At 36.2% G+C, this 15,217-nt stretch overlaps 2 protein-coding genes across 3 annotated transcripts; both read right to left on the bottom strand.

Moving 5' to 3' along the window:
• Window positions 1–5,494: 5,494 nt before the first annotated feature.
• On the bottom strand, window positions 5,495–8,017 carry LOC131016759 (60S ribosomal protein L4). Its single transcript, XM_057945482.1, has 2 exons — window positions 6,824–8,017; window positions 5,495–5,851 (listed from the first exon to the last, which is right to left on the bottom strand). The coding sequence occupies exons 1-2, from the start codon at window positions 7,925–7,927 to the stop codon at window positions 5,738–5,740; spliced, it is 1,218 nt and encodes a 405-aa protein (XP_057801465.1). The 5' UTR covers window positions 7,928–8,017; the 3' UTR covers window positions 5,495–5,737.
• A 1,118-nt stretch (window positions 8,018–9,135) lies between these two features.
• Window positions 9,136–12,340, bottom strand: LOC131016758 (mediator of RNA polymerase II transcription subunit 4-like). Of its 2 annotated transcripts, none has more exons than XM_057945481.1 (3): window positions 12,061–12,340; window positions 11,807–11,923; window positions 9,136–10,588 (listed from the first exon to the last, which is right to left on the bottom strand). In XM_057945481.1, exon 3 carries the CDS (start codon window positions 10,568–10,570, stop codon window positions 9,350–9,352), a length of 1,221 nt encoding a protein of 406 aa, XP_057801464.1. In that variant the 5' UTR covers window positions 10,571–10,588; window positions 11,807–11,923; window positions 12,061–12,340; the 3' UTR covers window positions 9,136–9,349. The 2 variants fall into 2 exon arrangements, with proteins under 2 accessions (XP_057801464.1, XP_057801463.1); XM_057945480.1 differs by having other exon boundaries at window positions 11,811–11,923; window positions 12,061–12,333.
• Between the last annotated feature and the right edge of the window lie 2,877 nt (window positions 12,341–15,217).

The raw sequence follows: 15,217 nt of genomic DNA, 5'->3' as shown, positions 1-15,217 counted from the left end.
AAACACCAACCTTTACATTTCTACAACAAAGGAATCGCCGAAACGAATTTTTCTCGGTGTGAGATACACGAAGGACGGTTGGTATTCGACATCCACATTGTGCAGGCGGTTGCAAAGCTCCTGAATTCGAGCTTTCCGACATTTTGCTCGACGAACCCTAATCGCGACACCAAATGTTTCCCAAATCCTAATTTCAAATTTTCTAATTCAACTGTAAAAAAAACATAAAACGACGTCGTTTAATTAAAATTAAAACGGCGTCGTCTCGTTCAATTGCCGGCGATGACACGCTGGAATTCCGATTGCCACCTCGGATTCAATTTCGCCGGAAAATAGACGCGGGGGAAAAATGCAATAAATTGTTCAATTCATGGATTTCTGTTCAGGTCTTTTTTGTCATTGGAAAAAACCAAATTTCGAAAAAGTATATGGTTTTTTCGGCAATTAACCCTAATATAAATTTGACCTTTAAAGATATATTTTTAAGCTAAAGAGTTTTAAAATGAACAAATATAAGTTTCATCTTTTTAGTTGAATTAAACTAAAAAATATACATAATAAAATATAAAAAATAATATATGGTAAAAATATGAGTATAAAATAAATATGGAAAAATGAATGAAAGAGAAAAAAAGAACGGTGACATTAAGAAAATGAGAAATGAGAAAGGATATAATAGACAAGAGAATAGAGATGACAGAGGAAAAAAAATTGCGACTTTAAACGATAACAACTTATTGGGTTTAAATTTATTTTTTATAACTTTTACATTAAATTAAAGATATTGTCATTATATTTAATTTAACATCCATGTTAAATATTTTTTAATAAATCAAAGTTGATGATTTTTAAAAAGAATCAAAATACAAAAAAAGAAAAATAAAGAGAAAAATTTTGGTGGAATTTTTTTTACGTTAAACACCTCTTTTATATATTATATAGATTATGACTCATGCAATCATTGATCGCTGAAATTGGAGTTCAAAATTTTTGTAGGCCACTAACTTAGGGCGCTTTGCAAAATTAGGCCACATTTTTTCGGACTTACAAATTTGGGCCATTTATTATTAATTTGGGCGTAAATGAGCAACATTTGGGCCCGTTCGGGCTATAATGTGGCTTAGTTACGCCGAAATTAATAATAAATGGCCCACATTTGAAAGCCCGAAAAAATGGCCTAATTTTGCAAAGTGCCCTAACTTTGTGGCCTACAAAAAATTTTGAACTCAATTAAATTGGTGGCTAACATTTGACTTTCACTATCCATTTCGCATATTTCGCACCATTAATACATTTGAGAATGTATATAATGAGAATAAGTGTAAATAAAAGAAATTTGAGAAAAATTCAAATAGTGAGATTTTAGATTGTCATGTAGAAGAGAAAAACATAGGTATATGTCTTTTTATAAATATATAAATAATTATTGTTATCTTGAGGAACATACATTTTGATACATTTTGTTACACGGTGCGACCTCAAAATCAGGGGAGGTCGCCCCAAGATTTGAGCCCTAATCCTCTTTCCTCGACACCGAGCCCTAGTTTTCCTTGCCGTCGAAAATCTGCCACCGCTGCGACTGGATGGCCGGCGAGATTCGCCGCGTTGCTGGACTGTCTTGAGGCGCCGCTGCCTCTCCGACGTTCGGCTCTTTCTTTTCGGTCCTTCGAGCTCCGACAAGCAGCAAGGTTCTGCCTCGTCGCGCCGTCGCCGTTCCGACCGAGCGGAGGTGCGTCGTTTCCGATTCAGAGCAGGCAGTCGCCCACTCCTCACACTAAAGCTAAGTAAAAACTCGACCCTCTTTCTATCGGCTCTCAACGCGAATTAAAGACAAGGCGTAATCTCTTCTTGTTTGTATAAACTCAGTTATGCACATTAAAACTACATATAAACTGCCATTTGCTCACGAGAGTATATTTGGTGGTTCTGCTAAGTTCTATAGCGTGAGGTAACCATGAATGAATCATGATGTAGTTGGTGTTTGTACTATAAAGAATGCAGCTTTGCTAAGTCCATTATGTCTACAATGGTTTTCTGTCATTAGATGTTGATCATACTTTGGTATGTATGCGAACTGAAATGGATATTTGGTATAGAATTAATACCTTGGGAATTACTGTTGGTTGGCTGATTGCCGTTGAGTTTAACGAAATGGAATGATTGAACTGAACTGAAATGAATGTTCTTTGCATTAATGCAGGTGAAATCTTAGAGGAGTTGAAGAGAGTTAAAGAAGTTTACCTCCTGGCAGAGAATGTATGAAGGCCCATGCTGTCCTGAAACTTTCTAAGTTTGGAATGGGAACGAAATGGAGGTTAATAGCTGCTGAAGTCTGGAACAAAAAGGAGTTGTTGGATGTGGTATGCACACTTGAGTGTGCTAGGGAGAAGAATGCAGAGATAGGGTGGCTGATGTGTGGGTTAGATTAGATGGGGCTGATATGGGGAAGCTAGCTGAAAGACTGCACACTTGAGTGTGCTAGCAAAAAAGGTGCAGAGCTAGGGGTGGGAGATGCTGCTCCAGCACACCCACACGTCCTTCCCCCTTTTTTTTTTCTTTCTCTTTCTTGTATACTTGTTTGACTATGGTGTAATTTTTGGTGGAATTTTTTTTGGTGTAATCAAAATACAAAAAAAGAAAAATAAAGAGAAAAATTTTGGTGGAATTTTTTTTACGTTAAACACCTCTTTTATATATTATATAGATTATGACTCATGCAATCATTGCTCGTTGAAATTGGAGTTCAAAATTTTTGTAGGCCACTAACTTAGGGCGCTTTGCAAAATTAGGCCACATTTTTTCGGACTTGCAAATTTGGGCGTAAATGAGCAACATTTGGGCCCGTTCGGGCTATAATGTGGCTTAGTTACGCCGAAATTAATAATAAATGGCCCACATTTGAAAGCTCGAAAAAATGGCCTAATTTTGCAAAGTGCCCTAACTTTGTGGCCTACAAAAAATTTTGAACTTAATTAAATTGGTGGCTAACATTTGACTTTCACTATCCATTTCGCATATTTCGCACCATTAATACATTTGAGAATGTATATAATAAGAATAAGTGTAAATAAAAGAAATTTGAGAAAAATTCAAATAGTGAGATTTTAGATTGTCATGTAGAAGAGAAAAACATAGGTATATGTCTTTTTATAAATATATAAATGATTATTGTTATCTTGAGGAACATACATTTTGTTACACGGTGCATTAGGATATCTTGAGGAACATATATATTCCGTGTCGTCGAGCAAAGACAATTATTTGTATATTTTAATGTATTTTTAAAATATTTTTTAATTCCTTTTTTATTTGTGTTTTTTTAATTATGATTATTTTATTATTTATTTTTACATGTGTATAAATATACCAAATAAAAGAATGAAATAAAATTTCATATGAGCGTTCGGGCTCCAACTATGAGTCTGTGAAGTCACGCACGTCTCACGTGCAAAATAGCTCGATCGGGCCCAAAATGTGGCTCATTTACGCCAAAATTAATAATAAATTGCTCAAATTTACAAGCTCGAAAAATGTGGCCTAATTTTACAAAGCGCCCTAAGTTAGTGGCCTACAAAAATTTTGAACTCCTGAAATTGAGAACATAAGCGGAATCTTCTTGACCTAAGCTACAATACCATAAAACCATTTTACTAATCCTTGTATAGATTTGATGTTGGAATCGCACCTCAAACAACCAAGAAGCCCTAAAATTGTACCATCAATTTTCCCGACTCAAGTCAATTGCTTGCTTAAAGGACGTCCGACGATCAAATTAAAAATATAGATTGATAGTCAGTGAATTCTAAGATCACGGAGTTTAAATTCATTCTCGACATTGAAATTCAGACTCGAAAGTGGCGTTACAAAATATTCACGCGCAATTTAGGACATTCACCATCTGATTGACAATCCAAATGAACTATTGGAAAACTCTTGACAATAGCCTAGATTCGATTATCATAAATGGCCGAAATATGAGTATATGGTAGGATAGAATGTTAAAATAATATAATTTTGCATGTATTGAGATATAGTAATTGTGAAAAGCACGAAAGTTAATTTTCGCTTTATATTTTCCAAGCTAAGCATATAGGATAAAAGAAAGGGTTAATAGTATTTTATGTCCCGAACTTTCAACGTTTTCCACAAAATGTCTCGAACTTTTATTTTCTCTTAGAAAATCTTAAACTTTCAATTTTTTCCATAAAATGTCTCCCAAACTTTTATTTTCTCTTAAAAAATCTCAAACTTTCAATTTTTTCCATAAAATGTCATGCTATACAAAATTCTGTGACAAAAATATTAATTTTCTCGCAAAGAAATATTTTGGAGACCGTTATTGTTGAAAAATCATATTAGGAACCACCATTGTTGAAAACTGCTGAAAGTTCTGAATTTTTTTATCATGTTTCCGTCAATGAATTTTGTATAGCGGAACATTTTATGAAAAAAAAACTAAAAATTTGGGACTTTATAGGAGAAAATAAAAGTTCGTGACATTTTATGAAAACACACTGAAAATTCGAGACATAAAACACTATTAACCCTAAAAGAAACAAAGAGAACGGCGACATTACCGTTCAAATTACTCTTTTATTAACTTTTTGTGTGAAAACAAACGACAGTTAATATCTTTTCTCAAAAAAAAAAAAAACAAACAAACAAACATTTAATATCCCAAGTTACAAAAGTCAATAACTAACTAAGGCCAAACTTGCTCACAAGATTGGCCTAAATTCTTACACTGAAATGCGATTATTATTTACAAAAGTCAAATGAGTTAATGGGCTCAATTAGCCATTCTTGTATAAGAAAAGGAAAAAATATCCATCCAAATAAAAATATGGAAAAACTAGCCTTTTCTAACGTAAATATACAATTATACCCTTAATACTGTTACACATTTTTTTCCAAAAGTGTGTAATAACATAAAGTGTGCAAGTGTGTAACAGTGTATTTTACACTGTTACACATTTTTTCACAAAAGTGTGTAATAATGTAAAAGTGTGTGGTTGCGAAAAAATGTGTAACAGTGTAAAATACACTATTACACACTTTTTTCGTTTCTAAAAAGTGTGTAATAGTATATTTTATATTGTTACACACTAAAAGGGTATTTTAATCAGAAATGCTATTATTTCCATATTTTTATTTGTATGGCTAGAATTTCCTATGATTAAAAGGTTTTGACTAGACTATGTAAGATGTTTTGAGAACGATCCAAAATAAAAAGAGAGACGTTTGAGGGACGGAGATCCAAAATAAACGTTCATTCAAACGCCTATTTTTAGCATCAAATATTCCAAACCCTCCAACACAATACTGTATCACATTTGTTTGAGACCATTCTCTATATAAATATATATAACTAGCGATGAAAAAAAATTAATTCGATGCAGATCACTTTCAAGCAATAACATGGATTACAAAACAGAATGCAATAAATTAATTATGCAAGATGAAAATAATAGAAATTCAAAGGTAGTCGATCACATAATAAAAATACGTAAAAAACATTGAAATAATATCTAAACCAAAATTTCTCCAACTAACAGCGAGATACTTGTGCTCCAACATAACAAGGGAATGAAGAACTAAACTTGAGATAGAAAAGATATTGCAGTCATTCTTATCCCACACAACCACGTCCATGTCTTAAGATAGCTCAAAGGCAAAAAACAGTAACAGAGTTCAAGATTAATATAAAGACTATAACAAACTTAAATCAAGATTTGAATCACTGAGACGCACCCAACCACTTTGTGAAGTTCTCAAATTCTGTGTAGTCACTATCCGAGATCATGGTCTTGTACCATGATTTGCTAGCCGACTTGATCGCTGAAGCTTCCTCCTGCAAGAGACAAATAATGGAATGAGCAAGTCACAATGGGCAACTAAATGAGTTAAGGAAGCTCTGCTTCAGTGAAATACTAGTATTTATTTAACTTGTACAGTTACAAACAAGAAACAAGCCATAAACTAGAAAATGGAGTATTAACTAATAAACTTGGGATCTCCTCACATAAATAAATATACAATCAATAACTAAGCAATCACAAAAGTAGATAATCTATTAGAAACACTTAAGTCTCAGCAAACAATTACTGCAAAGTATATGTGAGAGAGAAGCCACTTAAAGATCTGATAAAATAACAACTATAACATGGAGAATGATCAAATAAAGAAATCATAATCAAAATCACACGGGCAACCAAAATCAGATGACATATATACTCTTGAAAAACACAAGCGAGGAGCCTACTACTACAAAGGGACCCTAAATATATAATCCCATATGAAATGAAAGATGAAAGTCTCTCCTGTAGCAGGTATTATCAAAGTGATAACAAGTCTAAGCTGAAACACAGACATGATATGCTACAACCAAAATGAATAAATGCAAACCAAAATAATGTCCTCTTAAAGGTGATTCTTCTGGCTCAAAATATAACAAAGTTGATTGTAAGAAACAGGTCATATAGAAAGTGATTTATACAAGACAATTTGCAAATAGGCCCAGATAGAAGCCATGAGTTAAAACAATCAACAGTATTCACTCCAAGTATACTTGTGAAGTCTTAGGCAACACAACTAAGTAATCAATACTACATATACCACCAACTATCTGAAACAGAGGCATACACATGAGCAGAATCATACTTTAACAAAACATTGACAAATACCGAACAAAATTGGGAATTAAATCAACAAAACCAGGAACACAAGTGTAAATGAAAAATTATATATTGATTAGTAATGATATTGCAAATAAAAAATCGCAGAAAGAAAGAATGAACACATAGAAACTCAGCATTAGAATTACCTTAGTGATCGGCTTCCTCTTCTTATCAAGCTTCTCCTGCTTCGCCTTAACCCTCTGCGCCTCAGCCAAAAGCGCCATCCTCCTAGCAGCCTTAGCGTAAGGGTTCAACTTCAACATCACATTGAGATTCTTCAATGGATTCTTCTTCAATGGGGCCCTCTTCACCTCCTTCTTGATCGGTTTCACAACCGACTGCACCTCATCAGAGTTAATAATCCTAGCGAGATCGGCATTCACCATCTTCGCCCTCGGCAGAACGTATCCATTCTTCTTCTCAGAAACCTTGTCGAAGGTGCCGTAAATCTCATCGAGTTTCTCGAATGCCGACTTGGTCCAGATAACAAACCTGCCTAGGTGGCCTCCCGGTGCGAGCTTAAGGAGATTAAGGCGAGAAACATGAGCAACCTCAACTCCAGGAATGTTCCTGAAGGCCTTCACAAGCTTCGCCCCCTCATTTCCATAGACAACGAGCGGCCCCTTCCTAGAAATGTATCTACGATTACGCATTTTTCCCTTACCTGCACGGATTCCCTGGCTATCCTTTGCCTTTTCCGCATCTGGATGAGCTCCGATTTGCTTCAAAACTTTGAGCGCCGCGCTGGTTTTCTCGACAGCCTCAGCAGCGTCGGAGACAACCAAGGGCAACTCAGGAACCTCCTCAATCTTGTGCCCACGAGCGAGCACCAGCGATGGAACAGCGGAGGCGGCGATCGCCGAGACGACAGCGTGGCGCTTCTGCGTGACGTTAACCCTCCTGTGCCAGCGTCGCCAGATCTTCGTCGGCGCGAACATACGCCCGCCGCGGCACATGTTTCCGAAGGCTCCCTGTCCGGCACGGTGCGTTCCGCCGCCGGGCACACGGGGGATACGTGATACGGCACGACCGGTTCCCCACGACTCGGCGGAGGTCTGGTGGCCGGCGCGCTTGGAGACGGCGTAGGGTTGGCGGGAGTTTTTGGAGATCTGGCCGTGCACGAACGTGACGATGTCGGGGCGGATCGCCGCCTTCATGACATCAGGAAGAGGCACGGAGTTGGCGTCGGTTGCCATGTCGCTCTCGAGCGACTGCACGGTGACGAGAGGGCGGGCGGCGGCAGCAGCCATTTCCTCAAGCTCTGAGTTTAGGGTTTTGGGTGGAGTGAGAATTTAGGGTTGAGAATGGAGCAAAGGAAAAATATTTATACATTTATATACGCTGCAACTTTACTTATTTACGGAAATGCCTTTACCTCAAATTTGTTAGGGTTTCAGCCCATTCTGATTTGGCCCATTTTAATCGGACTTCGCTTATCCATACACGATTTGTTCCATTGAAGCTAATTGCATTTTTTAATTATTATTATTATTAACTGTATTATTTTGGGGAAAAAATGTTATAAATAGATTTTAAACTTTCATTTATGTTAAGGAGGAATGAATTTCTGCTCACCCTTTGTTATCACCTTTCTTGAACACCGCTACTATTTAGTTCACTCCAACATTGTTCTTTTTATCTTAGTAGTTCTTAAATCATTATTGGAATCATTAAGCAAAAAATAAATTTTGATTAATTCTTCTGTAACTTAAAAGAGATTAATAGAAGAATAAAATCAATGCTGACATTGAACCGTAGTTCAATTGGTAAGATGTTTTCCCTTCGACGAATGAATCTGGTTTGAGTCACCACAGGAGAAATGATGAACTATTATTATTTCTTTTAGAAAACGGAAAGAATATATCAAAATTAGATTAAATTTTGTGAAAATTTCTTTTTTTTAGGGAAAAATTAAACTTATATTAATCAATATCCGAAAGCCAGGATGGAAAATCTATAGCCTAAAATTAGATTAAATTTTGTGAAAATTTCTTTTTTTTAGGGAAAAATTAAACTTATATTAATCAATATCCGAAAGCCAGGATGGAAAATCTATAGCCTGACATCCGGCAGCAACAATATGGCCCCTCAAGACACGCCCTACACTTTATTTATGTTAAAACTTTGATATTTGTATTACAAAAAGGGCAACCTATTTTGACATAATAAAAGTACAAATACAGAAATACTTGGTTTGTTCAAATGAAAGTTTAAGGACCAATTAAAAGAAGTGGAAGTATCGAATGTGTACAAATAAAATTTTAGGAGACCAAACTAATGAATAAAAACTTGAAAATATGGTATTCCAAATATAACCACTTAATCATAGATTTTTCTTTGTTCCTCAGCAGGGAGCATTTGTCAAACTCCTATAATGAGAGAATATTTCTCAATGATTACTCATATAATTTATAAATAGAAATCTATAGTGCGAGTTTTCCTACCTGATTGCAACCTATTTGGATAAAGAAAGAAGCTAAATTTCATTAAAATGTGACGTTATCATATTACTCAAACTTCATCACTCATATAAACGTACGAGCAATAAACTTTGAATCTACAATAAAGTGGTACAAAACTATTGAGTAGCGACCAAAAGGAAGGGATCAAACCATCTAGAGCTTCAAGCATAAATGATAAAGACACTAATTTCCATAGCTCCTATCAACCAATCAATCACTACCAGAGCTGGCATCATCACTGCTGAAATCTTCACTACTGTCATCCTCAATATCAAGCTGCACATGCCGTACCTGTATAGGCTCCGGAGCTTTCGCAAGACCAGGAGGAGGGCCGGGCCTTGGCTGCTGTTCCTCGACTCTTGGTGGGAGAGGAAGAGCATCCAATGGGGGCAACGGGTCACCAGGCTTCCACCCGGGAGGCGGAGGAGGAAGAGCTGATAGATCAATAGGCAGTTCCACAGGCATTCCAGGTTTCCATCCTGGTGGTGCAACTAAAGTCGAAGTAATTGCTGATAAGCTTGCCAGTGGATTGCTCTCTGCAGGTGGTGCAGCAGGGGTTTCGATGAGTGATTCGATGATTTTCTCTTTACCCTCATCTGTTTTGGGCAATCCAATATCCAAATCAGCAAAGTTATATAACTGTGATGCGCGCATTTGCTCGTCTTGTGGTGCAGGAGGGAGTGCTCCCCGGAGAGGAGCTTGTCCAGCGCCGAATTCTGGAGGTGCAAAGGTAGTATAGCTAATTTTATGTGCATAGGAGAGGATATCTGACAATTTTAGCTGTGTCTCAACTGTAGTTTTCGAGGAATTATCCGCGTCATCCACTGATTTGGTTCTTTTAGGGCGACGGTAGTCAGAGTAATCATCAACGAGCATGTCGAGAACATGCTCGGTTTCCTTAAGTTTGTTGGCAAAGGCAAGAAGAGAAACATCTTTGGACCTGATGTCGCGGGTGAGCTTCTGTTTAGCATCTTGAAGGTCGAGTATCTCCTGGAGTTCAGCAACGGCTTCAAAGAGCTGACTCTGAAGGGTTGTGAATTGAGCAATGATTTCTTTGGCAGAAGAGGGGGCGGAGTCTGCCTGAGCAGGTGTTGGGGATTGTGATTGTGAAGACAAGAAGGAAGGCAGAGAGCCTCGAAATGCACTGATCCAATGTGGACGATTGGGTGAGACTTCAAACAGTTTAGAGGCAAGAGATGCCATTTGAAGGAGAAGAGATTGAGCTCTGGGGAGAGGTGGTAAGAGAGGAAGGAGTGTTGATGAGACGCTGGGAGTCGTTAACTGATTCAATGGCTGGTGGGACTGTTGAGTTTGTGGGTTTTGAGACGAGAATTTAGGTGGGTTAGGGTTCTGAAGAGATGGCGAGTTGGGGTTTGGCAGGCCCAACCTCGCTGGAGATTGCACAATCTGGTGGGGAATGCTTTGCAGCATTTTTCAATATAAGAACTCCTGCAAATAAGACAACCATAAGTACATGCCATAAAAGAATACCTGTAAGCAATATCAAAAAATAGCATAAGCTCTGTGTCAAACAACCAAAATGCATCTAATTTGGCGAAAGGAAGAAGATAAACAAAAACCAATGTTACTCGAACTAATGTCTTCTTGAACTCCATACACAACATTACCTTATGATCAACTAATAGTTATCAGACAGAACCACCAGGGACTTAAAAACACCATGATATCGATTTGCATCTCCTTTTTTTTGGTGGGTTAATAAATACATTAAAATAACATAAACATACAAGTTACTAGGGCTAGAGGAAAAAGCTCAAAAGAGTGGGGAAGGGGTAACACTCGGAAGACCTAACAAGAAGTCCACCATGTTAGCTGAATGTTCATTTCTTTTCCAGTATAAACTATTCTTTTTGTTAGGGGACAACATAAACTACTCTAGTTATCTGCAACCATAACCAACTAGTTGAAGAGTTCATTCAGTGAAACAGTTAAAACTTCTGAAACATATTTAACTTTTAGCAGAAAAATATAGACAATTAGTTTTCCCATTACAATAGTAATGTCAATTTTGGAAACAGATTCAATAGCTTAAACATGTGAAGTACTCATAAGCTACTAGAGCAAAATTGATTCAGCAAAATCACTTGCATCAATGCAATCCAAGGATAGATGGAAGAACACACTTAACCCTGAAACTTTTCAAACAGCCATTTCACTTCTGAATTAACAAATTAAGCAAAACCTAGATCGAGAAGTCTTCAGCATATCTTTGTTTAAGTTGTAATAACACGACACATGACCTCAATCACTATTATCAAAATAGAGTTTTGGAGCAGTTAGTTTTGGAGCACAGAAAATCAGTTTTCTTTTTCCTTCTTCCTAAAATTCCATAAAAGAACAGCTACATGAAATGTATAATCACCATTCGTGATGCATCAATTGTGAGTTCCATTCTTCAATTTTTCCACTCCCTAAAATAATTTACAGCTGATTTCAATAACAAGAGCAAAATTTCCACCCACCAAATGCAGAGAAATGTCGAACAAGGAGACTGCTTTGATTTTGATGCAAACAGAAAGTTTATGAACCATTGGAACAGGAAACATCAAATTCATCAAAATTATGCCTATAAAACCAAACTAAAGATTTCCAAAACTATAAAGCAAAGTCGATATAAAAACGTTTTCTAGGGTTCAGGATTCATACTTACACGCTGAATGAAGAAGTTACTCTGAACGCACAGAGGCTTCGAGAACGAAGATTGAATCGCCGGCGGCGGTGGCCTCGGAAGCTGCGGCGTCTGTAATTGTGATTGTATTTGATCTAATACGTCAGATCACAAAAAATTAATGGTGTCAGCATTCACCCCAAAAAAAAAAAGTTTTTGAGCCCTAAGCTTAATTGAAGACTTGAAGGAATGAATTGAATGAAGACTTGAAGGAATGAATTGAATGACTGACCTGCTGGCTGTTGCTGTGAAGGCCGGACGGAGCCGCAGAGGCCGTAGAGGAGGACTGCCGTCTGCCGGACTCCTGCTGCGGTGAATCTGGGGGGAATGCTGCCGGCTTGCAGCGCTGCTAGCGGAGGAGGCGGGGCGGGGCGGGCGATCGGGGGCGGGGGAGACCGGCGGAGAATGAGAGTGAGGCCGGCGGAGAGAAATATTTATGACTTTGTAAGATACAGATACAGTAAGATTTACTCCCTTCGTGTCCGACGGTATGTGAAACCTTTTCTTGACAGGAAAATTAGGAAAAGTGTATTTTGTTTGTAAATGAAAAAGTGAAAATATGTTTAAAGGGTAAAATCTTTACCAAAAAATAAAAGAATCTCACTTACAATTGGACGTTTTAAATAGATAGAGTTTCAAATACAGTGAGACGGAGGAAGTACTTATTTAGATCGATATATGAAATTGGCTCCTTTGTAAAATTAAAATTTGTTCACACATATAAAATTTAAAATTTGGTCGATTTTGGTGTAAAAATACAATTTTACCCCTTGTATAAAAAATTAAAAAATGGCCACACACTCTCCCTCTCTCATGCATCATCTCCCCATCTGATTCCCTCTCTCTTTCTCCTGCAATGGCCGTCGATTGCCACCACCTTCATCTCCATTGATGTCGCCGCCAACCACCCGTTGTAATTCAAGTGGCAAAAGGAAAACAAATTCGTTCTCTCAGTTCCACCTTCATGGGCATAGCTCCGCCATCAGCTTCAGCCTGCTGCGAGATCTCGTCGGCGATGATCCGAGAAATGCTCTAGAATAGTTATCTCTCTCTCTCTCTGCGGTAGTCTCGACCGCCTTCGCCAGATCATGGGGTGGCTAGCGTCGATGGCATGGAGCAAATTAAATCGATGTACACAAATTGAATTTACAGACTGGTGGAAATCGATTGATATAAATTGAATTCACAAAGAGGACAGAGCGTAGGACATATATTTTGGTGTGGAAATTGGTGGATACAAATCTAATAAGCTAGTGCAAATGAAAAATGATGAAATCTATATTCCCTCTGTCCCCAAAATAAGTTCATCTTTGGGGACGGCACGGGTTTTAAGGAAAAATGGTAAAGTGTATTGATAGTGAAGAAAAATATATTACTCCCTCCGTCCACGAAATGAGTACCCATATTTCCTTTTTCGTCCGTCCACGAAATGAGTACCCATTTCCCTTTTTGGCAAGTGTACCCCACACATCTCTTTAATTAATACACTCAAAAAGGGGGACCCTTAAACTATTTACACTACACTCCATACATTTCTTAAAACCCGTGTCGTCCACAAATGGATACTCATTTTATGGACGGAGGGAGTATAATTAGTATTGGGAATAGTGAAAAGGTGTAAAAGTGTTATAATTAGTATTGAGAGTGGTGAAAAAGTGAAAAGTAAGGGCCTGTTTGATATGGGTTTAAAAGCAGGATAAGTTAAATTAATATGGATTTATGTAGTGTTTGATATTATGTGTTACTAATATGGTCAACTCCAGGTTTATCCCAAGACCCTAGCTTATTTTGTGGGATTAACCCACACTAATTATCCCACCTCCCCCATGGGATTAACCCACACTAATTATTCCACCCCCTCCATAGGCTACTAATTTAGGTATTTGATATGTTAATCCAACCTATTTCAATGGATACCAAACACTTTTTGGGATTAATTACCAATGATATCAAACACTCATCTGAAATTAGAAATCATGACTAATCCACACTAAATTATCAGGATAATTTATATCCTGATTAATCCAATACTGAAAATCAAACGGGCCCTAAGAATAAATAAAGTATTATTAGTGGTGGGGTAGTTTTCCAAAAATGGAAAGAAAGAAAGAGGAACTTGGAGGACGTCCCAAAAAAGAAAAAGATGAACTTATTTCAGGGACGGAGGGAGTATTATATATAAAAAGGCAGTTCTAACAACTATTTTTTACCGCCAAATTTTAAAAAATTAGTTTTTTTCTTTTCCAACTATAATCCCATATTTTCGGACACTCATCCAATTTATCCAAATACGGTTTAGTTTCTCAGCCCACCTTAAAAACATGATACTTTCCCAAATTTTTTTTCTTTCTAAAATGTGTATAATCTATATAATACTATATAAAAAAGAGTTTTTCCACTATTTCTTTCCTTTCTTTTTTCTCTCTCTTCTCCCATCAATTTTTATCACTAATTTTTTCTTCTATATTTTAATTCTTTTCTAAACATTGTCACATGATTTGATTTTAAAAAAATATGTAATATGCATTTTAAATTTAATATAGTATAAAAATCGTGAAAATGAATTTAAAGCAAATAAGTTATGAAAAAAATTAAAAATTAAAATATTTTATTTGCTCTCTTTATTAAAATTTTACAATTTTCCATTTATGTTTGTGTATGAAAATATTTATTTATTTATTATGATGTGTAATGCTCGATAATAATAATGCGTAATGCTAATTTTTATTATAGACTTTTTTTATATTTATTTAATAACTTTAATTATCATTACTCTTTATACAAAGTTGAAAATTTATATTTTGAAGTTCAGGCTTTTATTAAGTAATTGACGTGGAATGTTTTAGTTTATTTTATTTTTAAAATATATTTTGTATTTATATATTTTAATTTTATTTAATATTTTTATTTATTTATTTATTTAAATATATTATTTAATTTCAATGTTCGTCGTGCATCGCACGAATGGTTCGTGCTAGTTTGCAATAAATTTTCAACTGGCCTCATACGTCTACGGGGAAAAAGTTTTTTATGGAGAAAAATGGGGAAATAAGTCTATAATGAAATTTACAATAAATTTGTAGAAATAATTTTTGAATAGAGCACAAGTATGTTGATAGAAGGCTTGCGCGCACTACAAGAAAATGCGGCTCTAAAGATCGAAATTTCGGTCGTTAAAATCCAAAAATCGGTCGTTAATAATATTAACGACCGATTTAACGACCGTTTTCATCGGTCGTTGTTTGCATCGTTGTGCCAATCTTAACGACCGTTTTTTCGGTCGTTAAATTTAACGACCGAATTTTCGGTCGTTAAAAAGAGAAAAAAATAAAAAAAATAAAAAAAAATATTTTTTATTTTTTTTTAAATAACGACCGAAATTTTATTTT

This window comes from Salvia miltiorrhiza, chromosome 3, assembly GCF_028751815.1.
Source record: "Salvia miltiorrhiza cultivar Shanhuang (shh) chromosome 3, IMPLAD_Smil_shh, whole genome shotgun sequence".
In the NCBI taxonomy this organism is placed as follows: Eukaryota; Viridiplantae; Streptophyta; class Magnoliopsida; order Lamiales; family Lamiaceae; genus Salvia; species Salvia miltiorrhiza.
Note: the sequence above shows the minus strand (reverse complement) of the source record. Positions and strands in the feature narration are given on the sequence as shown.